Here is a 26,107-nt window from a genome sequence, read left to right on the forward strand (position 1 = left end):
TATGGCTGAGCTGCTATATTAAATTGCAATGGCCACTGAATGCATATTTATTAAGATAGTCACTTGTTTTTTTAACTCTTAAAAAGCTTTAAGACTGAAATGGCTGTATGAATAAATACCATCAATGTACAGAATGGACATTTTGTTGATTTGTTCAGGTTAAGTGGAGATTGTATTTCTTTCTTTCTTTCTCTATTTTTTTTTTAACTACAAAAGCTGGGTTCAATACAGGGTTCACAGCCACTATTATGAGACATCTTTCTGAGAAAAAGATACATCTATTGAACTCTATGCCTCTGGCCACTGAAGAGGATCAATATAAGGGCATTTAGTTTAGCGGTACTTGATATCATGTGCAAATGTGTTTAGCACCATTTCTATCCATCCTCTTGGGCTGGATGGTTAAAGGGCAGCTTCCAAACAGGCAATCAGACATTCAATGAATGAGCTTCTGAGGCCAAAGTGGGCAGACACTTAAGAGTAGGAAATCAAATATCATCGCAAGAGCATTCACTCCACTCCTGGTGAATGGGACTCTCTCTCTAGAATCACCTAAGCTTAAACAAAGCCGTTCAGGGTGGCGCAAAGATGAGAAGCCCCCACCCAACAAAACAATCAGATCATCTGTGATGAACAAAACAAACAGCTTTGAAATATACTTCTGGCCTCAAGCCTTGTTTAGTCTTGAACTCACCTACGGTGCATGTTTTTCAGTTGTGGGTAAGGACTATTTTAAACACAACAAACGAGACCATGCTGTAAACAAGAGTTCTATGAGGATAAACTTTTCACAAATAGTTGGGTCACATTTGTTATGGTGGCACCAAGCCAACAGCGCGTAACCAATTAACAGTAAGTATGGGGGTGGAGTGTTTGAAAGAACAACCGTGGCTCGAACAACATTAACATGATATCAAACTGCTCTTCTGAATAAGTAGTATTCTAAAATATACTTCTTTGCACCAGACTGTCCCCTTTGGGCACAAATGAATGCACCTGGAAAATATTAATATCAATGTGTGTACTTTGTGTACTATTACAAATAAAAATAACACACACACACACACACACACACACACACACACACACACGTATAGTGTGAGTGTGTTTGTCCTTGGCACATAACTACCATTTCTCACGAGGTATTTTTGATGGCATCTGACAACTAAAGATTTTGATGGCAGGAGATCAGACTCAGGAATGTCTATAAATACTCCAAGAAACAATGGACAACTCACCCGTGCACTCTGGCCAGCAATAAGTTGATCATCCTCTGTCTGCACACTGGTCCTGCTGCGAACATCAAAGTCTTCAGTCTCAAAGTCAGAGTCGTCCAACTCCTCTGGAGTCTGTAATGGGACAACAGAGAGGGGAAAAAGGGCCAGTGGCCAAATGAACGGTTTGGTGAGAGGAAACAAGAGAAAGGGTAGAAAAAGGAGAAAAGGGTAAGCTGTTAGTTGTAAGTGGAGAACATAAAATAATATTGCCATACTACAGCCTTTTGAGCACTATTTAATAATCAACCTGCTTACTGTCTATGAGAAATGCCTTGACGCTGCCAGCAAGGGTAGCATCAGATAAATGTCTTCTTCCCAATAGCTTGGTACAAGAAACTGTAAACTCTAAATGAATTTGTAAATCAAGTGTAATGTGCTGTCTGTGCATTTTGAGAGGGAAAATGAAGGTACAAGCTGGTATGAAACATATTGAGAGCAAAACGTCCAAGTCCCATCTGTCGCTTCTATCCGTAGACAGGCGGGTGAGGCATGAGTTGTGTTCTTCTTGAGTGCTGCTACTTCATCTCTGATCCTTCACCTCTTCCCTAGCTCTGAATGCAAAACAAGCTACAAGTATTCTTCCATAAATATTAATATTAAAAAGAATTTCTCAACAGGTCATGCTTAAGGCAAAATACAATACTGACTGACAGGAAAATGTATTTGGTGGTGATATGGGCACAGGGAAAATGATGTGGCCAGATAGAGGTGCATTATCACGCCTGTGCCGTACTTGTGCTTATCCAGCTGTCTCAATACCTCCATTCTGTAATGGATTTGGAGGCCTCAGATCTAAAAATAGCTGAAGGTCCCTGAACAACCTTACACTGCTTTATGGAATGTAGAGATGCTCTTGTTCTCAAGGGAAGAGGAGTATGGTTTCAGATACAAAGCTGTAGTGACTCATACGCATCTCTTTCAACCCAGACAATGTTGTTCAGTGGGGCAGAGATATCACCTGCTGTGGCCTGTGCAACAGATAACCTGTGAATGTGGGAGGCTCAGAAATGATAGCTCATGATGAGGACCCGACGGGATACTGCTGTAGAGAAGTGACAACAATAACCTGCAGTTGAATTAAAAAAAAGGTTAAGCCAAGCTAATACTGATGTCACAGTAAACTAATTTTTAATACCATTTTTCATGCTGTGGCAAAAGACATTAATCAATATTTATTTTTGTAATGTCCAGCATCTCCACTGTGTGTCTGAAAGCTGAATCATGCTCCTCTGTATGGCAAATATGACCAGATAGTAAGACAAGACAGGGAGAGAGCTGAAATTACAGTATCATAACAATGCTAGAAAGTAGGCTTTATTCTTATCTAGTATTTTTTGTCTGCTGCTGTAGATATGGAAGGGCAGTCCAACAGTAAAATCCGCCATTGTTATTCTTTTTGTGACATTCTGCTTATAGCCTCTGCGAGCAGAGCAGATTTTTTTTAAAGGACAGAGCCAGCAAAATCACCTTGGGCCGTGGAGCACAGCACAAATCATAAGGTAACGACAGCTGCCCCCTGTATCTCGCTGTCAGCAGCTCCCTGACTTCGAGGCAGTTTGATGTCTGGGAGGCATATTCTCTGATGTCGCTGCAGGTGGGGAGAGGGTTCTGTCCGCCTGTCAAATATCCAAGGGACGTCCAACATAGGCTGCCTGTGCACCACTTACAGAGGTTAAAGACTTGTCTATCTTAAGTAGCCCCAACCACACACTTGTCTGTTCTGATTTAAGAGTAGGCCACTGTGCAGCGCCTGCATGTGAGGGATTTAGCGTGCAAGCGCGTGTTGATCTGTGATATTTCATATTTCTGCAGACTCAGAGCAGAACATGCCTAGTTTCATACATAAACTGTGCCAATGAAGGGCAGTTCAACCAAGCAAAGGGTTCTTCGAGATAGAAATAAATGTTTTTGATGCACTTGTCTCATTTTATTAAAACAACCATAATTAAGAGTAGGAGACTGCTGCATAGATGCTGTTGGAAATTCTTTAACTGTCTAAGCAGCTGAGATATTTTCTGCTGAAAAATAACCACAAAACCCCTGATTATCACCCCACACAATTGATCAAGGAATCCTGGTAAACCTATGGGGAAATGCATAACTTTCCCCTTAAAGATAATGGAAGCAGTTTGAGTTGAGTCTCACCATTATCTCCAGCTCACAGTTAAAAATGCCAGAACAAATCTGATGGATTAATTATAAGCAAGCCAGACTTTTCATAAATCCTCTGTTATTTTTAACACACATGCACACCTACACACACCCACCCACCAGGTAGTGTTCAGCCCGCCCCACAGGCCCAATGTTAACAGCTTAATCAATCTAGATAACAAGAGCGGAGCTGGGGCAGATGGAAATTGAATGGAGCTCTCTGGCTTGCAGTCCAACCAAAGAATGCTAATTAAAACCTCCATCTTAAATCAATTGCTTATTATAATGCAAATACTGCATAATGGTCCCCCTCTCATTTGGTTTTTGTCCATGTCTGAGCAGCATTATTCATGGAGGCCCAAGCACAGTTCTGGAGCACCACTGTCAAAACAAAATGTGCTGTCAAGACTAATGATTCCATTTCAAAAGATTAAAGTGTCGAAAATAATGCAAGATGGCATAATACAACCAACCAGCACATTGTAACTTAATGTAGCAAATACATAATTAGGTAGTGTTACACATGAGAAGTGGTTTAAACAAATCCACTTACCTCTTAATATATACAAAAATTACATTTGGCATTGTTAAGTAGTTAAACTAGTTATTCTACAAAGCCTTAAGAATTATTAATTTCTCTTTACTGCTAGGGTGGGTTTTGTTGTTGGCACATTGTCAGTCAATTATGTACCCAACTACCATCTGTCTCAGTTATAGTTCTACTCAAGCAAAAGGCCATTAACCCACAGACAACCAAGGCTGCTGTTACACTAGATTGCAAGTCAGGTCAATTAGGTCTGCACTTGCATGAGACAAGTTAATCATTGTCTTCTAGGGCTGCACGCATGTAACAGTTTCTCACATAATATTAAAAACAGCATCTGGTGCACAGACCAATGGCCATATTTATATAATTACATTACACTACAATAACCAAGGACTCTCGCAATTAGATAACTTCTGTTGAAATGTTTTAAATTAAACCACATCAAATTAATGCTGTCCATTGTAAGATAGTTGTAACCTTCACGGGACTTGTGTGGTTTTCAATAAGTTGCAGTTCCTTCATGTGGCCAAAAGCTTTTTATGTGAATGAAAATTCCCTAAAGTGCTGTCAGCTTGAACTCTGTTCATGTTCTAGGGTGGAAAAGGCATAAAACATAACATGCACTGTCCCGACTACAGAGCTGGGAAGAGCTATTGTTGAGGATTAAATAAAGCATTTTTAAAATCATGGCAGCGTGAAAATGAAGCCGAGTGTTGCAGAGGTAAAATAAACAGTGCAACTTACTCTGATCATGAGGACAGCCTTGCGAATGTCGCGAATTCCATCATATACCAGACGGGACGCGTCAATAAACTCATTCTCATCCACAGGTAGTGAGGGGTTTGCACTCAAGGCCTCTACTGCAGACTCCACTTGTTCTGTGAACCGTGGCATGACTGCAGAAGGTGAGGTGAAGGACAGGACCCAAGGAGGGAAAAAGAAAGAGGAAAACAACGGTGAATCACTCCATAAAAACACAGAGACGCACACGTACCTTGCGTGAGGAATGGTATATGTTATACTACATGAATATTTAAAAATAATTAACAGACAGAACTACATGTTGAAAAACAACTGTCCACCTACCACTTCCAACACAAACCCAACACAGAGCCAGTGGGTTTGTGATAGCATTTTACCAGAGCAGTGTGCATACTTGTCAGTCGAGATAATTATATTTGAGATTATTATAAATGATCCCCACAAAGACAATAGTTAGGCCTAATTCTCTTCTGTGCCAGTGAAGACAGTCGTCTCTGAATGATTAATTAAAAAGTGCAGTTATTACATTCAACTTTGGCAGATGGTATTTTGCACTGTTGGTCTACTTCTTACTGCACTGTCTTCTATAGCTGCATGAGAAACGGGACAAAATACTGAAGGGAACAGTACCCAGATTTGACATAACAGAGTTTTCCAATAGAAGGTCTCACAAAGCTGTCCCAGTAGGCATGTATTGTCCCCACTGATAATACAATAACAGCTCCAGAGGGCTCTCAAGCACATCTGCATTCATAATATTTCTAATTCAGTTTTTAGGATTCAGCTTGGTCTTCATCGGAGAGGCATGGATGTCAGGTTGCACATGTGGAAGCAGAGAGCAGCAGGAGCAACGAGAAAATAAAATAAAAACATTTGGTTTTGTGCTTACAGACAACTCATAACCTGCAGGCTTCCGTATGAAAATGCTAGTCAGAAAAGAAAATTTTAAATTTTGTAGTACTGTGATTGTTACTCACAGCAATCACTTCCTTCAACCAATTACTGATGAGTCTTTTAAATAATCTCACATTAAAAAGAAAAAGCGGCAACAATGCATTGTCATTCATGTCTAATTTACAGCTGAAGAACTCTAGGGCCACAACCAACTTTCAGTCACATTTTTTTCCCCTCAGTGACACAATACCACTACCAAACCCATCACAATATACAGAGAGCATTAGCATGCATAACATTTTTCAAATAGATGCTTATGTAGAGACCTTGTGATTTTTTTCCCTGCATTCAGTATTTTGTGATTACTCAGCCACGTAATTAGAGATTGCCATTTTTATTCTTGAAGTGCATTGTGAAATATAGCCACACTTTGGATCTGTCAATGTAATTAGCTTTTTGTAACTAGAATTCTTAACAAATCCTCAATACCTATACAGACGTTTACATACATAATCTTTAAATTAATGACAAAAGAAGGGAGGCAGAAAGCATTCAAACCTATTAAGTGACATACTGACTGATGAAATCCAAGTTCATTTAATAATCTACAAGTCTCTGAAACTTGACTACAAGCATACGTATGAAGAACTTAAAACTCTTGCCTAGTTTAATGCACTAATACTTGTCTACACAGATGACAGTGCATGTCAGAAGAGAAATTCTACAACAAAAGAGTGGCTCTGTTGAGTTTTCACCTAAAACACATCATTTTACACTGTGGAGAGGGCATGAAAAAATCTTACAAATAACAATCTCACGGCAGTCTGGGTCTCCAGAGCTCACGGTCTCTCTCAGCCACGGCAAAAATCCTGCTTGAACTGTAGCCTGCATTTCTTAACTTTAAATAGGCCCACCTTCAAGAGGGCGAGCAGTTTCCAAATCTGACAACTGACAAATCGGTGGCATCTTGTTAGCTTGATAGTAGTGAAAGCTAACACAGCATGCACATACTGTACTCCCTGATAATGATATAGTAGAGCATATGGATGAAAACAGCTTGTAACTATGAACCTCAAATTTAGTGGAAGATGTAACTCAGATATAACTTTGGTTAAAATATTGTGCAGACTAGTAGTCGTATCAGTCGAGTTGGAGGTGGTTGGATCCCACAATGCTGCATTCATAATAAATAAGGGAATGCTGTATACAGAGAGTATCTGCAGTAAAAACATTAAAAGAGCTCTTTAAGAGCAGACTTCTGACAAATAGAGAAGTAGACAGATCTTATGGTATACCTTTGGCTGTGACACAAAACACTGTATCAGGCATGAAGTGGACACAGCACCATACCTTAACAACATAGATTCAGATAATCTAATACATGCTGCTTACATGCTGAGCAATCAACAATTAACTAATATTTAAGGAGGGTTGGGTATGTTCACCACGTCCACCTTACTGACCTACAAAGGAAATAAGGTAAGAAAAAAGGCAGGGATGTCTGACTCTCTTCCTTACCACACTGGGCCAACATATGGCAACCCTGAAGGGCCCACTGTCTTCTAGTTTCACATATATAGTGACATGGATACAAAGCATAGCTTCTACCTGTATCCAAGAACCTTCTTATGCCGTGCAGAACTTAAATTAAGGCAAAACAAGCCACAATAATTCGAGTTAGACATGGTGTAATCATCTGAATACTTTCACAGTCAAATTATTTGAATATATGTAAACAGAGACTCTGGGCCGAAGTAAATGTAACTATTCATTGGCTCATAGCATGATCACACTTCTGGGGTACCTGTGTCAGTGAGGAGCTTCGTGGCCTCCAAAACTTTCTCTGTGTAGACTCCAGGTTCATAATTGTCCATTTCAGAAGTGACCACATGGACAACTCTGGCAGCACGGCCTCGAATAGCCCCAGCAGTACGATCCAAACCGTCAACATCTTTCTCCTGCAGAGCGATGACACACTTGTTCACATCCTCCAGGATGTGATTCTCTGGAGACATAAAACAATGATGCAGTTAGTAGTGTGTATTTTGCATTACTCAAAGACTCAAAACCTGACATCAACCTGCCTGGATGTAAATATGTTAGTGTGGAAGTATAAATTACAACAGTATTTTCTTTTTTTTTTTCATTTAAGACATTCTTTAATCAAAGATACATTATATGAGTAATGAGAAAATACATATAGTCGGGGAATTCTCAGCCTTCATTCATTAAGAGGGCCACTAGGAAGCTTAAGCATAGGATGGGGAGGGTTGAAGACAAATTCTGAAACTGCTTATTAATGGGGAGCCTGCAAAATTTAAATGTCCACTGTGTAAATTACAGCCTGTCCTTGGCTAGAGGTGAGAAGTCACTCTGCTCAATGTTTAACGAGAACTCTTAAATGGTATGTCTGACAAACCATTTATGTGCTTTAACACGTGACAGGATGTCAATTTCAGACATAGTGCTGCTGATGCTTCAGTAGTTTTCTCTGTGGAGCCCAATCAGCCTTGGTATGTATGGCTTCACCAGAAAAGACTTATACCACAGATCCTTTACAACTGTTTAACCTTCTGTTAAGAGTGGCCTTAAGTGCTTTGTGCAAATACATCGTAATACTGTCCAAAAGTGCTGTCTAGCAATCAACAGTGCATTGTACATTTTAACATTAAAAAAAAAATCCAAAATCATCTGTGATCATGATATGCAAATGAGTAACACTCACCAGACACACAAAGGAAGTCATCAATTGATGTTATGTCATCAACAGCATCAGTGAGGACGCGGACCTGCTTCTCCCACTGCTCCTTGAACAAATCCATATTGTCCTGGGCCACCTTACTGTTGGGCTTGGCAGCAAGGGCTAACGCTGCATTAATCACCTGTAAACACCCAATTACAGCCATTAAAGCACCATTACAGCATAGCCCTCAGCCACAACATTAGCATAGGTTGATTGTGCGAAGCCCCCCACTCTCCCACCCCAATGTTGGGACTGCAGCATGAAGCCAATTCATTCGTGGGAGTGATTAGAGCCACGCAGTGTTTTGAAGGATTGAATGAAATAAAACTAATAGCTGCTTGTTTTGGGGTAAGAAACATCTGTGGATATCAAAGCTCAGTGTGAATGGGAGTCATTAGACAAGATTAAAAGCAGCAGTGGCAGCAAAGTGGAGAGAGCTGGCAAGGCTCAAAGGCACAGATGAGGGACTAGTAGTTAGCATGGAAAGGCTTGAAAAGATGGGCTCAATGGTGGACAAACCATTTGCAGTTCTGATGTGAAAAACTATGTATCCAAACTGTTAAATCTGGACCTACAGGTTTTTGTACATGGATGGAAGTTTTGGAAGTACAGGTGTGGGGTGTGCAATTACAGATAAAATGGTGTTCAGAGAGTCAGAGAGGTGAGGTGGGGTGGGGTGAAAGTGAGTGAATCAATACACTCACAAGCACACACACAACACGGTTACTGCAAATGAGCACTTTTAGACATTTAGTCTTTCTACTGTACTTTTGTTGTGTTTCTGTTTGTTTCACAGTTTGATACAGTGTGTTGCTCCATGTAAACAGCATCCTGACTTGCTTCATGTACCATTTCCTGCATATGTTTACATTTGTACTAATATAAATGGCCTATAGAGAGATATTCAGTCAGTTTTTCATGAACTACTTTGCCAGCACAGAGTCCTGGAATTCAATTCCAAGGAGCATTACCTTCGGCATGGTTGTATATTCTAGCAAACAACAAACAAAAGCATTTGCAGGTGAGAAACCAGTGGGGGATCATGTCCTTGTCACTGCACTTGCAAATCCAACGAGGTATTATTTTGTTGGTCTTCCCTATCATCATTACCTCTTTTGTGGCATGTTGGTGGCTGCTTTCCATATTTTATTTAACTTCATTGTTGTTAAAATAAATAGACTGTTGGAAGAAAGACATTACCCACACACAGTGTCATGTCCAGTTCACTCCACTACCTTTTTAGCACAAATGCAGAGTCACAACAGTGAAGGAAACTAGAGTGCAGCGTATAAGTAGCACACTAATTCAAAAGACTGACAAGCAAGCTATGTCTGTTATTTGTATTATGCTAACTCTGACTTTGACATTAATTCAATAACCCAGCTGAGGTGTGTACATGGCAAATGCAAAAACGGCATAGTCCTAATCTGCTAATGAAACACCTGCATATATATAGGCTTGAACAGTTGAAGTCATGATTTAAGAAAAAAACAGCAACCTCAGAGCAGCAATTTAAATTAGAGTTTGTAAATACTGAAGCTACTATGTGTATGAACCAACAATTTTTACATTGGCAACACCTCGTGCTAGTAGTAAAAGACAATGTGGCTCCCTCTCAAAGAGGTACATAATAGGCTGGGTGGAAATTGTGGGCAAAACAGCCAGGTACCTGGGGGCAAAGACTTTCCAGTTGAGATGCTGCCATGCGGACCAGCTTCACTCCCTCTTCATTGTTGGAAATGGAGCATGCCAGGTTGGCCACCTAAACAGAAAACACACATATTCAATTTTTAGCAACAGACGAAAACTGTGACACAGTCTTATTTCGAGAGAAACAAAGAAAGAGCAATACATAAATACATAATTAAACTTGGATAAGTTCATTATGGTACCAGAAATGGAGCAGCAATACAAGTAATCCCTGTGGATACAAACTCACTGCTGAGGATTCATTTCTAAAGCTGCTAAAATGATACAATATGATGGCACCCAAAAAATAGTTAATGTCTCAGTGAACATATCACAACGCTGCCAGACTGCCATTACACTACTGGAATCAGAGAGGCAAATATTCCTGACACTTTCAAAAACGAGTGAGAACTGGAACGCTGAGCAAAGCAAGTCTTGCTTGTAGCTGCCAACATTTATGGTTTGTGAGTATATTTTCTTGTATTGACCAACAAATCAAGCTCTTTCACAATTATTTCTAAGTATTCTTGCAGCTTCCAGAGTAACATTATGTATCTACTCATATTCACAAAAATATAGGTCAGAGACTTTGAAGATCCCCATTTGTTAGTTGGGATGCGCTGGCAACAATGCTGAAACAGAATGCCTGGGATGTGAGGAACTGTGCCAAAGTGGGATTATCCAATGGACAGAAAATGTGCTGAAACATTACCAAAGGCAAAAACCAACTCTTGATTGTACTATAGCAGGAACAAGGACCGCAAAGTTTCTTTCTAACAATATTGGTATTTTGTTCTTAGTTTTAGCCATCAGTCTATATTTTACTCATTAATTTCAATGCTGACATCTAGGTCACATAGCAATATAATGCCCTATGCATTGTTGACTTTTTCATGTCTACTGGGTTCTGGGCTCAACATTTAAGATCATAAAAGTTATTATAAAAGCATAGAAATGTGGAGCAAGAGAGTGGGACATGAAGGAAAACTGCTGCTTTATGGTGAGACCTGTGTTTTTATTTTCATGATCTTTCACATAAGCTTTCCCTTACTCTCAATGTGATACCACTGGTAAAACAGCCATTTCAGCATAAAGTGACTGTGGAGGAAGCCAAACAAGTAAAAAGTCTATCCTCAAGTCAACTAACACTATTCCACTTGCCATTCTGTGCCAAACTATTTAAAGTGTCAGGGGAGTCAGTGTGTGCCAAGTCTGCGCAAACATACACCAAAATGCACCAATCTCATTTCTTACTTTCTTTTACTTACTTTCTTTCTCTTCTCCAGAAAAACACAATTACAGAATCATCAGGCCACAAAGTTTTACAAACTGATACTCGTCAGTAATATGCATTTCATTCACTCACTTGAAATAAGCAAGAACCAGTAATTCAATTATGCTGCCTAGGCAGATACACAGAGGAAGGACAATCCTATAAACTTTATCCTCATTGCTTCCACACAGTCCACCGTTTTACCGCACCATATTCAGTTCACACTGGCTTGGTTGGAATGCTGTGTGTCTGAGTCCAGATATAAACGTGATGGAAATCATTTAGATTTTAAGAGGAGATGACAAACTGAGCTCACAGCTGATCACAAATGTGTACAACTACTATTTTTTCAATTCTAACATTATGCAAGAATACCATGTTCAATGAATCACACTGTGTCACAAATATCATGCACAATAATTTGTATCTGCCTTACTGAACCGACTTTTAAATGCTAAGAAAATGCAGACATGAAAGATCAAGGAAATACAGCTAAACAAGGGCAGCTACCAGATTGTAAATACTTCTCCTTCGCTGCCAAGAGAGGAAAGAGGACAGGGGGAGAGGAAGGAAAAGGAGAATGTGTTTTGGAAGCTAAATATGCAATGTCATCACTCTATTAAATAACATTGGAGGTAAAAATCTGTGGCTGTATTTCTCTTCTAGTAGTTCTCTTAATGAAAAAAAGGTTGGAAATTTGATGAAAGGTAAGTCATTCTTAAAAACTGGCAAGCATTCAAACTTGCCCTAATGGAGGGAAGGCATTCGATTTTTGCACATTTTTACTGATCATAAATTAAATAAAGAAATGTCAAAATATCTTATATTTGGGTATTTTCTGTGTTAAAATGCCTGAAAAACAAGCTTTTACCACAGTGTAATAATTATAAAAAACAAAAAACAAATCCCCCAGTAAATTCTAGCAATTTCCAACATTGATTACACTAATCCAATGGATCACTGGTCACACCTCAATGGAGGCATCTCTGCAACTTGATTTATCATGTTGCAAACTTCGATCATTTGTAGTAGCTTTTCACTTCGCAGCTCATAAGGAAACGAGAATGTGCTCTCTAAATAAACATAAACTTATCTAAATAACGGAAACTAACTCACTATCTAATGTCACTGCCATGGCCTGGTTGAGAGCATCAAAGCTTGGTACATTCATATTGAATCAACTGTCCATTCCCTCCATTCTTTAGTTGTCAATCTTTCCATTTCATCTTCTCATTAGGATGACAAAGACACTTGTTTTTGTAATAAGGAGAAGGATTCAAACAGATTTACAGCATCTGATGAGGACATCACAGGTTGTGTATAATCAGCTGTTTTTCTAGCCTATACTTTTCCTCTGCTAACTCAGTGCCATCATTCTGAGCACCCTGGACCCTTTAAGAACATGGCCTTGAGGCAACAACACTAAGCTCAGTCTGTTTTTCTCTCTACTCTTAAGATGATGAATTTCACTGCTTAAAAATGGGAAATAGCTAAAACACTGGATTTGAAAACAAATATTAATATGAACATTTACTTTCATGGTTTAAGATACCAGCAGAACACATGAATGCAAGGTGGAATGTTTCAGTCCAACTCCCAAGAGCAAAGGGCTCCAATGGTGGTAATGTCTGTTGTCAGGTCACACAACTTTATTCATTTAGAAATTGAGTGAATTTTGACAACATAGAGTTATAGCATGCTGTTGATAGCCTGCACAAAGTCTGAAAACCCATCAAGTAAGAACTCTAATTTTGCTTTAATCATATAAATAACAGCTTTCAAAAGAATGATGTGAACAAACAAGAGTAGAGAAGCTGCTCAAAGAGGGCTACAAATGAATGTGGGTCAGTCATAATGTTGCTTTCAAACAAATGTATGCGAACTAATGCATCATTTGCCTTAAGGCAGCCTACACTTGCACAACTCATGATCTCATACAAACAGCCTGAGATTGGTGGCACTTTGCTGTCCCTATTTCTGAACAGAGGACATATTGCATTTACAACATACTCATTCCTCATGTGCTAAGGAACCAAACATTTTGTTACTTCTCACTTTGGATATTGCAACTCCATTCATTCACATCTATTTGAAGAGGCTCTTTACCAGAGCAACTTACAGTACCATTTAATACCCACTTTGCATGATGTATTTGTAGTGAAATGTCAACCACTTTCAGTCAGCAGTGAAAGCCAAGAGTACTACTGTGACGTGCCTATTGCTCAGTCCACTGCACTGATGTTGGCTTGCTTTACAGCAATGCTTTTCCTGAAAAACTATACCATGCTTGTGTTGCTAAGAGTTAATCTGAAATGATAATTATACATGATTAATTAAACATAGGCTGCTCCTGATAAGTTTGCCACAATGCTTGCTTGCTAGCTTGGAATTTGTAACTGAAATCCTACTACAACATTTTAGAAAAAAAAATAAAAATAAAAAAACATGCATGACAGTTTACTGATGACATTATTAGGACAATCAACTCATGCAGACACATCTTTGCCTCAATTTACTGAAGCAAGAATGAAGGACTGCCTGGTTGCATCTGCTCCTGCCTCTATGCTGCCTTGAGATGCAATCACACTGCCTCTAGAATTCATTTACCACCTGAACATACTTTAAGATTAAGTCAGCTGTCTGCATTCATGTCTTTTATTGTGTGTGCATGGTCATCCTCAAATGACATTTGAATTTCATATACTGTACAATAGCGGTGCCTGAATGCAACACAGAAATATGTCATTTGACTGCTCCAATGTGTGTCATTGCACTTGCACAGTGTAATAAAAAATATAAGGGAGATCGTGGGGATCATGGATCATTATTTACAACACTGCTGTAACAACTAGAGTCGACTACCAGGCAGATTTGAGCAAAGTTGCCCAATGCTTAAAACAGAACTATCAACATTATGTGGAGGACTTTTTTTTTGTTATCTTTGTAAACTTGTGTCCATACTGTCTTTTGTTATCTTGACTTGACTGTTTTCAACTGACTTGTGTTTACCAATGTCTGAAATAGAGTCTGTTTTTCTTTAGCAGTGTGGCGCAAATTTTGTCTCTCCCGGTGTTTGTGACAGCTTAATAGAACAAGCAAAACAGTTCAAATGTGACAATGTGGTCAATTCTAACATACAAAACAGCGCTCATGTCCTCTTCAGTGGCTCCTCAGATATGCGACAACCATTCCTAATATATTTGTGAATAAAAGCTACTTTTGCTGATGAATATTAGTTGGGGTTTTTTTGCAGTATATTTTTCGTTAGCTGAGATAGACACTGCACAACAATGCCTATTTCAATGCTAATATCTTCCAAGTTCATTGTAAAAGGAACTCCAGCACATCCATCTGCATGTAATAACTTGAAAAGTATGTTTTTTTAATGCTGTTCCGTAACGTAAGAAATTTGAGTGATCAAACCCGTGTTTGAAGTGTTATAAGTACATGTAGTACCGGAACATTAGGGGAGTCCACCAATGTCATGCTCTAATGCCACTTCTGACACTTCAGACCTTAAGGAGCTACTTAAGGGCCTACTCCTCCTTCCCCAGTGAATACTTATGCTGCCCTGCTTTCAGTGGACCAATGGATCCAGCTAAACTCATGGTCATCTGGCCCTGGGGAGAAGTCACTTTCAAATGTCAGAATATGATGCTATGACACAAGCATTCAAGAAATAGAAGGAAAGTCCTCTAATGGGGACAGCTGATGTTTCTGTTAGCTTGTTGCCAATCCATCCATGTCCATCACTTGCTCCTCGCACCTGCATTCTTGTTGCTATCTATATACTGGAGATACACAAATAATTCCCAAAACATGCTTGTCTGTTAAAACATGAGACCAGCCACAGACAGGTGTAAGATGCATGATGCACAAGGGCCCTTTCAAGCTATTTATCTAACTATCACCAGTACTTCAATCTGTTGCGGCAAGGACAACATTTTCCCAGAAGCAGCACTTATCCTTGACTTGTGGTTGTTTCACCCCTTTGGTTTTCCTTAAAAATTTGATCTGTTACAACCACATATAGCAATCTTCTGTTTGTCTGCTAAATATAGCATCATATGATTATCAGCATGGCCTTCAATCTAAAAAATGCTGTATGTGTGCATGTGAGACAGACAGACAGACAGACAGACACACACACACACACACACAGACACACTCACACACAGACTGAAAGACAAAAACAGCAGCCACAGAAAATAATTTTGATGTTTACAGCTTCCTTTTCATTAGGGGAAAAAGATCCCAGATTGCTGCTTTCTGAGGCACTGTAATCCTAAAGCTGTATCACAAGGGAATCTTAGAGAACAGAACACAGATACTGAACAAAAAACACTTGACAGAGTCTGATATTTAATATAAATTAAGCTAAAGTGCCATTCACTGATGGGATGGAAAGTAAAAACAGGAAAAATATGAATGCTCTATAAATGGGACACATCAGGTTTTATCTGTGAAAGCATAGAAAATTCTGCATTACCTCAATCAGCTTGTTGGCGTGCTCACGGAACACCTGTGCATATTCCTTGACTTCTTTCTCATTGCCATTCTTGGCAGCTTCAATCAGGACCAGGAGGGGAACATTGGTCTCCAGGAAAGAGTCAGAGACGTGGTCCATTACAGCTTTACGCAGCTGTAAAGTTAAAAAAAAAAAAAAAAAAAAAAGGGGGGGGGGGGCATTGTTAAAATTGTGATGGAATTTTTACATGTTTCTATACTTTTCTATTTGTTTTCCTATTTTTATGTAGCTGATCTGTAGTCTTAGCTGTTTTACTGTTGTATTGACAAGAGAATGTCCTGGTGGATTAGTTGTTGTAACCTACTGCAATTCTCCTCTTGGTGGAGAAGCAAATGACATGAGGAAATCACACCTGACTGTCAATTCAAAACAGGATTCCATGATGTTTTATTGCACACAACTGTTTTCCTGTTGCCATCTGTTAAACAAGTTCTGCTAAGACCAAAGGCATGTCAGAGTATAAGAATGGGGTGAAAACATCTGATCAGAGAGCACAACTCTGAACTGCCGTGTGGTTCTGTGGCTGTGTCTCCTCTCTATAGTGATTAAACACTTAAACACTTAGTGCATGCTACTTGCTTTCCAGAGTGGTTTGTTTGGCTCTCTATAGGCAGACCAGGAAAATTTTCCACAACAAAATAATACAGTATATCATCCTGAGCATGTGCATATAGTTTGTTGACATGCATACATAGCACCCCTTGCTTTCATATTCAAGACCAAGACAAAAAAACTTTTTCTACATTAACCCTCTGACCACCAGCAGTTTTTAAAGGTTTATTATCTTAAAAAACACACAACATTTATAATAATTGCCAGAAACTGTAAAAACAGAAATTATTGTCAGACTGTTACATTTCTAACAGTTCTGGAATGAAACTTCCATCAGTAAAAAGAGCCTAAAGTGATAGTTCATTCACTTTATTCTATGTCTTGTTTAACATTTTGTCAAAAACGAAGTATTTGCACTGATCAGGTCATGTAAAAAACAAACAAACACAAAATTCTGCCTTCCTCAGTGTAACTGGGTAGCCTTGAATGACAACGCTGGGACCTATGGTCATATGAAAACGATTCAGCAAAGTATACCGCCAGTCATTTTGAGTTCCCCCTTCTTCTAGTCATGATTGTGCTGTTTCCATAGAGGTGCAGAACTTACATATTGCAGTGAAAAACGAGCCCACAGTGAGTAAAAATGCGAGAGGACCAAAAAAACACCAATAAACTGCTTGGGGTTCAGAGGGTTTAACGTTCAACAAAAACAAGTTAGGTGTAAAATGAAGGCACAATGGAAAAAAATTAAGTAGAAAAAACCCAAACCTGTCTGCGCAGGTCTCTGGTCTTCTTGGTCATCCTGTCGATGGCTGTGTTCAGAGCATCACTCCTGTCCTTCCTTCCTGCCTGAAACATGAGCATGGGAGAAGAGTAAGTATAGTATGGTGCAGTGACAACCATGTTTCCAACATTATTTGCAGTGGATGCCCAAGGATCAGACTGAATTCAATCAACTGGTATGTCTACAGACATACTGTAGCTTCCAATATAAAGTTAATAGGAATGTTTCAAGTCATGTATATCTCACTTGTTTCTACTCAGTCCACTTGCATTTGCTTCCTCTTTCACACATTTTCTCTTTTTTAAGTTTTTTACTCTAATAGGATAGTTGGACAACCTAAAATGTATTGTTATTTTGCAAGGAATTGCTGCAAAATGGCATAACTGTAAGACAGCTGCAAAATTATTTTGTTCCAAGAACTTTCTGAATGAGGTCAGCATTATATTATGCTATTAGATACTGGTGGGTATACATATCAGGATGTTTGGTTCGTCATTAATGAATGTGACTGAATAACCCCATGAGGGACGTTTCATGTAAATAACTAGATACAAAAAAATATCTATTCATTCATCTATCCTTCTATTTGAATGTAATACATTAGAGTGACAGAAAAAGTGATCTTTCAAATTTTAGTGCAGCTGGTGCTCTGCAGATATTCAGCCTGATCCATTTCTGATCCTTTTATTTATTGTAAACCATTGTGCTCTGGATAGATCAGCTGTGAAAAGTGCCCCACTGCCCTCTGTTAAAGCAGTGAAATTATTTCCTCACTCATATGACTGGGAGTGAATCATGGAGCACATGAACAAACAGTGGCCAATAGCTTCAATTAATAATATATACACACACTGAAAGCGTGTATCCATAAAGGAACAGCTGCTGTGGGTTAAAAAACAGCGGATTTGCATCTATATTAGAGCTATAATTCATGAGCACCACACCCTCTTTAGTGCAGGTGTAAACCGCATTTACATTCAAACTTTTATTTATGCTGGAATCGAGAGAGGCTATCCAAATCCTGTCCAAGCCTTCCTGCCACCATGGACAGCATTCAGAACATTGTACAATATATTACAGTAAAACACTGAAGAAAACAAAGTGTTCCTGAGCTCATGCAGTAACATCCTTTACACAATCATGTGTTTCACAAAGTGGTGAACCTCGCTCCATTCTTGCTTGTGAGAGACTGAGCCTTTCCAAGACGCCCCTTTCATACCCAATCATGATACTATCACCTGCTACCACTGAACCTGTTTACCTGTGGAATGATCCAAACAGGTGTTTTCAGGGCATTCCACAGTCTTCTTCCACATCTTGTTGCCATCAAATTCAGAATAGGCAGATATTTACAAAAGTCAATGAAGCTGATAAGATAAAATGTATCTTAAATACATTGTCTTTGTATTGTACAATTGAGTATTTGAAGATGAACAAATTATCATATTTAATTGTGTAAATGTTTTACACAGCGTCCCAAATTGTTTTGTAATCAGGATTATAAAACTTGATTCGGGTTTCGTATTTTAAGCAATTTGTATACGTCTTTTTGGCTTAACAGGCCAACACGGCAATGGCTCCCAATTGTGGAAACCCTGGAAACACTATTCTTGACAGAGCAAGGATTGGCTTGTGTGAACAAGCTGATTCCCGAACACTGTTCCTACGCAAAAGCACGTTAACCATGTCTAACAAAGGCTGACATGCTGACAATCATGTCAGAATTTTCAAAAAGCTCTGCTTTCCCCATCAGCAATACACCCTAAGACCGGCATTTCCAGATTTCCATTTTTGCAGTGGAAGAAGGCAGCTTTGATGTTGTTTGTGTACAGCAATCCATAAATAAGGGCAGAATGTATGTATTTAAATGTATCCACATCAATGTGGACCTGGTCTATTTTTTGTTAATAAATAAAAAGCAGCTGTACAAAGGTCAGACTCACTGTGACAACACAGCACTAATAATGTAAAGAAACACTGAAAACATTATCATGATCTGCTCCCCACAGGTTTTTTTCTAATCTTCAATGAGAAATTCGTGTTTATTAAAAGTTTACAATTTATTATACATGACTAGCTGTGTAAATGATGTAGAGTATTATTGCAACATCATTGGAAGTAGTCACGCAGCTAAGCACTACAGAATAGTCAAAGCCCTAACCACTGGTCCCTGCTGAGAGCAGAGAGATGTTCAGTCACATTCTGCAAACTGCTCAAGCAAAAATGTGGAAAATCGAAAACTTTCAGGGAGGATGAAGCAATGGAGAGAGAGAGAAAGAGAGTGACAGATAGAAGGACAGATACTAGAGAATAATAAAATTAGAACAAAATTAAATGAACAAAAGAGGACAACAGGAAATACAAAGAACCAGTTCGACTCTGGGCTTGCAATGTTCAAATCAAATGCGACAGAACACCATGGATGGTGGTGGCATTGACCCGCCCCATCCCCCACTGCCCTTTGCCCACTGGGGGGTTGTGTACATAGTTCGGGGCCAGGGAGCTCCAAAGGCACTAATCCCCTGTGATTTTGTGCCGGTTGGATGCAGTGCTGTGGTAGGGCTTTAGTCTGCTCTGCCCCTACTCTCTCAATCCTATTTCATTCATGCCTAGCCTATATTTCATTTCCACGCCAGAGGGTTCTAAAGCACTTCTTCAGGTGCTTATTATGGAGGCAGTTTCTCTGCGGCATCTTTTATGATACTAAAGTGAGTCTCTATCCATCTCCTTTAGGACAGATTTAGGAACATCCCTTTTCTACAAAACCCCTAGTCCACCAGAACATGGAAAAATTCAATTGAAATAAAGTATGCCCCACATGCCAAATGATCAGAGTTCTAAAACATTGTTTTGTGATATTTCAGCAAATTCATTAATTGGACAGCCACTGATGATTTTGTTCTCTTTTATAAATGCTTTTTTTAACATCCTGAACCCTAAATGTAAAGCTAACACAAATCAGATACTGGGAACATCCACCATGCCCCCTGAGATTTAAGTGTTTTTCTCCATGTTTTCCACTGTCACATTCTGCAGAGGAGCCCCAGTGGGAGATGTAGTCTACCACTATAAATTTGGAGAATGACAGCAGCATGTGACCTGGAAAGTCCCAGGCAGATGCATGTTTTGTCTTAAGACCTGACAATTACATAATAACATTAATTAAGGAGTATACATGATAATACTAATTTTCAAACTCTATGTAAAAACTAATTTTTTTTACATACAAAAAAAATAAAGTTTATTTTAGTTACTCTTACGCTAACACATTATCTACTATCAAAACACACATTCCTTGTTTTCCTTAAATACAATTTCTTGCTTGTGAAAAAGTGCAACAAGAGTTAAAATCCATATCATACTGTGACAGGCTCCAGCAATATGAGGTCATGTTTGAGTATAAGAGCCATGAGTGAATGGTTGGCTGGGGTAGAATGCCAAAGTTAAACAGTATCTGTGCTTCATACTGTCTCTTGCACATTGTTTTTGGGTGCTTCAAATCTAGTTCATTGCAATTACCCTCACATCCATCTGCACCCACATTAAATAATTAAAGGGGGAAAAAAATCAGCATTTTTATGCACTGAACTCAACATCACATTCTGTTTAGGACTCTAAATGGTGCTGAAATAAAGCGTTCTTTTTCATCTTTCAACAAAACCCCAAATCAAATCAATTTGTTCAATCTCAAAAAAAGAAAAAAATGCTAACCACATTTTAGTTACTTTGACTTGTGGTTCATACTGTCAAGTATTTAGCCTTTTCAATTACATGGTAAAAGCTAACTAAATTTAACTTCAGAGCAGCTGGCCATACATCACATGCCAGTGCTCAAAAATTAAAGCACTGCACTCAGGATATGTAAATTATGAATATGAACCACACACCCTATGTTAGCATTGCTACAGATATGGCAATGCAGCACACCTTGGCACCCTTGTTAATGTTTATATTGTCAAGAGCCACACATTACAAACTGCATTTTGCTCTTTTATGTTATTTTGTTTATGCCTATGTCTGGTATATATTCATTCATAGCGCATGCAGAACAACAGCAAGGCGAGGCTAAGATTTACAGCTGTGGTTAATTTCAACAGCAAGCTGCCGCAACACGTTCAAGATATCAATATTCTGATGGTGACGAGCTTGTGGGAGGGAAGGGGGGATGCAAGAGGGAGGTGGAGGAAGACTGAGGTGCACAAGCAGTGTGTACGAGGCAGAGAGCAAGTGACTGAGCAAGAGAGTGAAAGGGTGTTTGTGAGTGTGGGAGAGAAAAAGAGAGAGAGAGAAACAGTAGTGATGATCGACGCCAGGCTGCCACCACTCTGTAGCAGTGAGTGGCTGCAACAAAAAGCACAGAATAACATCCCTGACTCCCTGCTCTGCTTTTTTCTCTCTCCCTGCGTCTCAGCTAGCAGACGAGAGCTCCGCTTACAGCTCTGCAGAGGCTATGCTGAGACTGAGCCGGCGTCGGAAGCAGGATCTCTGGCTGCCATCAACAAGTTAGGGTTGGAAGACCACAGCCATGAAAGACGAACGCTTGATCTTCAATTAACCATCTGAGCTGACATCATTGCGGTGGAAGGGAAACAAAAGGGCAAAAAAAAGAAAAAGAAAAAAAGGAGAGGAGGGGGGGTCTGTTCACCGGAGTCGCTCTGGATGCAACTGATCAACTTAAAAAAATATATATAATTATTTATTTTAAGGATTCGTTGGATGAAGGAAAAGATTATATCCTTTCTCTGAGCTTGGATTTTAAAGGACTGTCAGCAAAATAACAGGAATAACCATCATCTTGTGACATGGAATTTCTTATTTTGTTTCAATTGGGTGGGCTCAGAATTGCTTTATTTCCAAAGAGGCTGATTCCTTTTGTGCTTACTCAAAAGGGTTTTTTCCCTTTGGATTTTTCTTCAATCTGGTTGCTCCAAGAGTCTGCGGAAAAGGACAGTTGAATGCAGCCTCCGATGTGCACAAAAGAATGGGTAAGTTAGCCCCTTTATATGTCAGGTCTGGACATGAATAGGGAATACAAGTAAGAGCGAGAGAGGCTAAAGACTAAAAGCTCTTCAGCCTGGTCTATTTACTGCAATTGTCCTTCATTTTTCCTTCTTCACCACTCAACACACGCATAGCATATATACACATTTTAATTAACCTTTTGTATTCCATAACAGACCTCTTAAGTGCTGAAGAACACTTGAAAAAAACTCAGATTAAAAAAAAATCCAAAAGATAAAAACATTAAAGCGGCTCAAAAACGAAAAAAAACATAGAGCAAATAACGACAAATGAATGACATTTATCAGCAGAAATTTGAATTTAAGCCTAATTAAAGAGCACAAAATGAGAAAAAAATGGGCTAAATATAAATAGCAAGGGAGTGGAAACAAAGTCCAGCTCATGTATGTAACTGATCATTAGATGCCAAAAGTAAATGACATCTCCATTCGACCAAAGCTGAAGGAAATCATGTTTACATATATTATGAAAGTTGTCAATGTTAAATATCTATGGTATGTGCATGTGAAAGATTGAGAGCACACACAAAAAGCACAATCATCACCATGAATTACTAATAAGAGCTCTGCAGAGATACGCTTTCCCGCCCCACAGTTCATTTTCTTATCTTTGAACCCACCCAGGTTTCCATTCAAGGTGGCCATTGGTGGGACCTGCACCAGCGGCTCTGTGTCTGTGTGTGATCAGCATGCTCCTAGTGTGCCTGCTGCCTCCTGCATCGTGCACAACTTGCCCTCAAAAATGCCGCTGTGAGGACCTGCAGTTCTACTGCGACACCCAGGGGCTTCAGGCACCCCCAGATGGTGTGGACAAGGGTGCCCTGGGGTTATCACTACGCCACAATAGCATCACTGAGCTCAGCCCTGATCAATTCTATGGCTTCAGCCAGCTCACCTGGCTACATCTAGACCACAACCAGATTACCACAGTACAAGAGGATGCCTTTCAAGGGCTCTACAAGCTAAAGGACCTCAATCTGAGTTCCAATCGTATCACCAAGTTGCCCAACACAACCTTCATCCACCTCATCAATCTCCAGATACTGGACCTGTCCTTCAATCAGATGACTGCATTGGAACCAGAGCTATTTCATGGACTGAGGAAGCTCCAGATACTCCACCTCCGCTCCAATTTACTTCGTACCACACCTGTTCGGGCATTCTGGGACTGCCGCAGCCTGGAATATCTAGGCCTAAGCAGCAATCGCCTGCGGAGTCTGGCTCGGAATGGATTTGCTGGGCTCATTAAGCTTAAAGAGCTCCACTTGGAGCACAATCAGCTGACCAAGATCAACTTGGCCCATTTCCCTCGCCTTGTTGCCCTCCAGTTTCTATATCTGCAATGGAATAAGATTAGCAACCTAACATGTGGCATGGAGTGGACCTGGACCACTTTAGAGAAGCTGGACCTCACAGGAAATGAAATTCGTGTACTGACACCTGATGTGTTTCAAACGCTGCCAAATCTAAAGATTTTGCTGCTGGATAACAACAAACTAAGCAGCCTGGACCCCCAAGTCATGGATATGTGGCAGTCTCTGGGTACCATTGGGCTGTCTAGCAACCTTTGGGAATGTACCAAAAGGATTTGCTCTCTGGCCACATGGCTCAGCACCTTTAAGGGAAGGTGGGAACATTCCATTCTCTGCCATAGTCCTGAATATGCCCAAGGTGAGGAGATACTTGATGCTGTATATGGATTCCAGCTTTGCCAGAATTTTACAGCGCCGGTTGTTCAAACCATTAGTACAACCACAGACGCTACTATAGCTGCAGAGATCACAAGCTCCTTGTTTGGAATTATGCAGCCAACCCCCACGCAGGACTATGCAGAGGATTTTGGGAGCTTTACCACAGTCACTACCACAACAACCACAACACAAACACCAAGCACTGCTCAAGCAACTACCGCTACATCGGAAGAGGCGGCTGTAACGGATGACTTCACGGCAATGGACAACACTGTTATGACTCACAGGGTTATCATTGGAACTATGGCCCTTCTATTTTCATTCTTTTTCATCATTTTCGTTGTGTATATCTCACGGAAGTGCTGCCCTCCCACCCTGCGCCGGATACGCCACTGTTCGGCTATTCAGAACCGCAGACAGATGAGGACCCAGCAGCGGCAACCTATGGCAGATCTAGCCACACAGGTACCCTATAATGAGTATGAACCGAGCCATGAAGAAGGGGCACTCGTGATCATCAATGGCTATGGGCAGTGCAAGTGTCAGCAACTGCCTTACAAAGAGTGTGAAGTATGAACTCTTATTTATTCCTAGAGCATATGGTTTGCCATTTGACCATTTCAGATGATACAGGGTTTGCTTTTTTGATTTTTTTTTTCCAGTTTATGTAAAAAGCATAATTTCTACAAGTGAGATTTGAGAATATGTGAGAAATGATGAATGCTACAATGACAGAGGTTGGACATGACCGTTTAGGGATGATGTAGAGATAAGTCACAAATTTATTTTTCTATGAATGCAAGGTTCATATCAGGCAGGGGCAATCATTTTAAACAAGAAAATTGTAAACTGTGAGATTTGTCTCCACATTGTCTCTATATTCTGCAGCACAGAGAAAATACTTAGCTAAAAGGCCCTCTTCTAAAGGAATACATTAAGTGGAGATGTGATTTATGTCTTACTTCTTTTAAAAAGTAAATATTCAAAATGACGTATCTAACTGCATCACTGGCAGTGTAAGCCAATCACTGGGTCAAACTAATTGGATCAATTATCAGAATGCTTTTGTTTCACAGTTTCATTCTTTTGGGATAACTATGATACGATAAGGCCACTGAGATCAAAATCTAACTCTGAATTATAACTGAAAAATTAGTAAAATCATTATTTTGTTACAAATAAATATCAATCCTCTCTTGAGGAGAGAACCCTGACATTCTATTAACTATAAATGAATGAATTATTTTTTTCTCCCAAATCAGACATTAATCAATTAGGATAACCTTCCATGAGATCCAAAGGCTCTCAGTGTTTCCTGTTAACAGAATTTATTTAGGTGGCCCATCTCAAAAAAACTACTGTCTGTACCTCAAAAAGGAAACTTTTTTGTTTTTGGATATCTGGATTTCTTCCAAAACTTGTTATGTGTGGAAATGCAACTTGGAGTACGTACTGACTGGCAAAATGGTGAATTTATGTTCATTTGTATATATTGGAGAAATGACTTCTTTAATCAGACCTTAGCTCATAAATGGAAAGCTGTTTTGCAGCTGACTCTCAAGTTGCTGGATGTTAAAGCTCCCACCCACGAGGGCCAACCACCACAAATAAATTCTCAACCTGTGGGAAACACTAAGCATTATTCATCTGTGGTTAATCTCCAATATACTGCACTGCTTAGCAAACACATTGATGGCTTTCTCACCTTGGGCATCAAGAACACAATTATTAGACCTTTAAATGTACAATGACCTGTACATGGATTCTCTAGCTCCCATGCTGTGACCATAATATTTCCAACAGCTTAACCTAGTAAGTACAGTTTGCTTATTTGCTATTATGTACCAGGATCAACATAGAGACAAGCTAGTGTGAGGGTAGCAAGTAAAAGGGTAATGAACAGCGCAAATGCCAGACAGGAGAGCATTTCATTCTGAAAATAAAACCTTTCCCAGTAGCCCAGGCTCTGTACTGCTTACACACTAATCAGGACTGACAGGCTCAAGATTGAACCAATTAAGGCAAGGCAAAAAGAATCTAATATTCTGTCACCCACGCCAGTGATCCAGCAACATTTAGCTTGTTCAGCCACTCAAAAATAGTTCTAGTAGAATCATCCTACGCACCACACAAAAACATCATTGAACCTTTTACTTTAAGAAATTGGTCTTATTAGGGAAACAGAGTTGTCATTC

The 26,107-nt window shown here is 39.6% G+C and overlaps 2 protein-coding genes across 4 annotated transcripts in view; one reads left to right on the forward strand and one right to left on the reverse strand.

Annotated features, from left to right (window-relative positions):
• ctnna1 (catenin (cadherin-associated protein), alpha 1) overlaps positions 1 to 26,107 on the reverse strand; it is a 74,691-nt gene that overhangs the window by 19,403 nt on the left and 29,181 nt on the right. For all 3 annotated transcript variants that reach the window (XM_041943478.1, XM_041943477.1, XM_041943479.1), the window contains exons 8-14: positions 17,185 to 17,265; positions 15,826 to 15,978; positions 10,044 to 10,136; positions 8,357 to 8,513; positions 7,436 to 7,636; positions 4,720 to 4,871; positions 1,239 to 1,349 (exon numbers count right to left, since the gene is read on the reverse strand). In XM_041943478.1, the coding sequence (XP_041799412.1) occupies positions 1,239 to 1,349; positions 4,720 to 4,871; positions 7,436 to 7,636; positions 8,357 to 8,513; positions 10,044 to 10,136; positions 15,826 to 15,978; positions 17,185 to 17,265 (948 nt within the window). The remainder of the gene's footprint in view (positions 1 to 1,238; positions 1,350 to 4,719; positions 4,872 to 7,435; positions 7,637 to 8,356; positions 8,514 to 10,043; positions 10,137 to 15,825; positions 15,979 to 17,184; positions 17,266 to 26,107) is intronic.
• lrrtm2 (leucine rich repeat transmembrane neuronal 2) lies at positions 19,619 to 24,488 on the forward strand. Its single transcript, XM_041943921.1, has 3 exons — positions 19,619 to 19,738; positions 21,612 to 21,702; positions 22,846 to 24,488. The coding sequence occupies exons 1-3, from the start codon at positions 19,619 to 19,621 to the stop codon at positions 24,486 to 24,488; spliced, it is 1,854 nt and encodes a 617-aa protein (XP_041799855.1).

The sequence above is a fragment of the Chelmon rostratus genome, chromosome 9 (assembly GCF_017976325.1).
Source record: "Chelmon rostratus isolate fCheRos1 chromosome 9, fCheRos1.pri, whole genome shotgun sequence".
NCBI classification, from domain to species: Eukaryota; Metazoa; Chordata; class Actinopteri; order Chaetodontiformes; family Chaetodontidae; genus Chelmon; species Chelmon rostratus.

What these genes read in the sequence shown, in the direction of transcription:
- lrrtm2 (XM_041943921.1), top strand. Translation starts at nt 19,619, where the DNA reads ATGGATGGTGGTGGCATTGACCCGCCCCATCCCCCACTGCCCTTTGCC. An exon ending in TCCCCTGTGATTTTGTGCCG is followed by an intron (nt 19,739 to 21,611) that starts GTTGGATGCAGT and finishes CCTGCGTCTCAG; the next exon opens with CTAGCAGACGAGAGCTCCGC. An exon ending in TCTCTGGCTGCCATCAACAA is followed by an intron (nt 21,703 to 22,845) that starts GTTAGGGTTGGA and finishes GAACCCACCCAG; the next exon opens with GTTTCCATTCAAGGTGGCCA.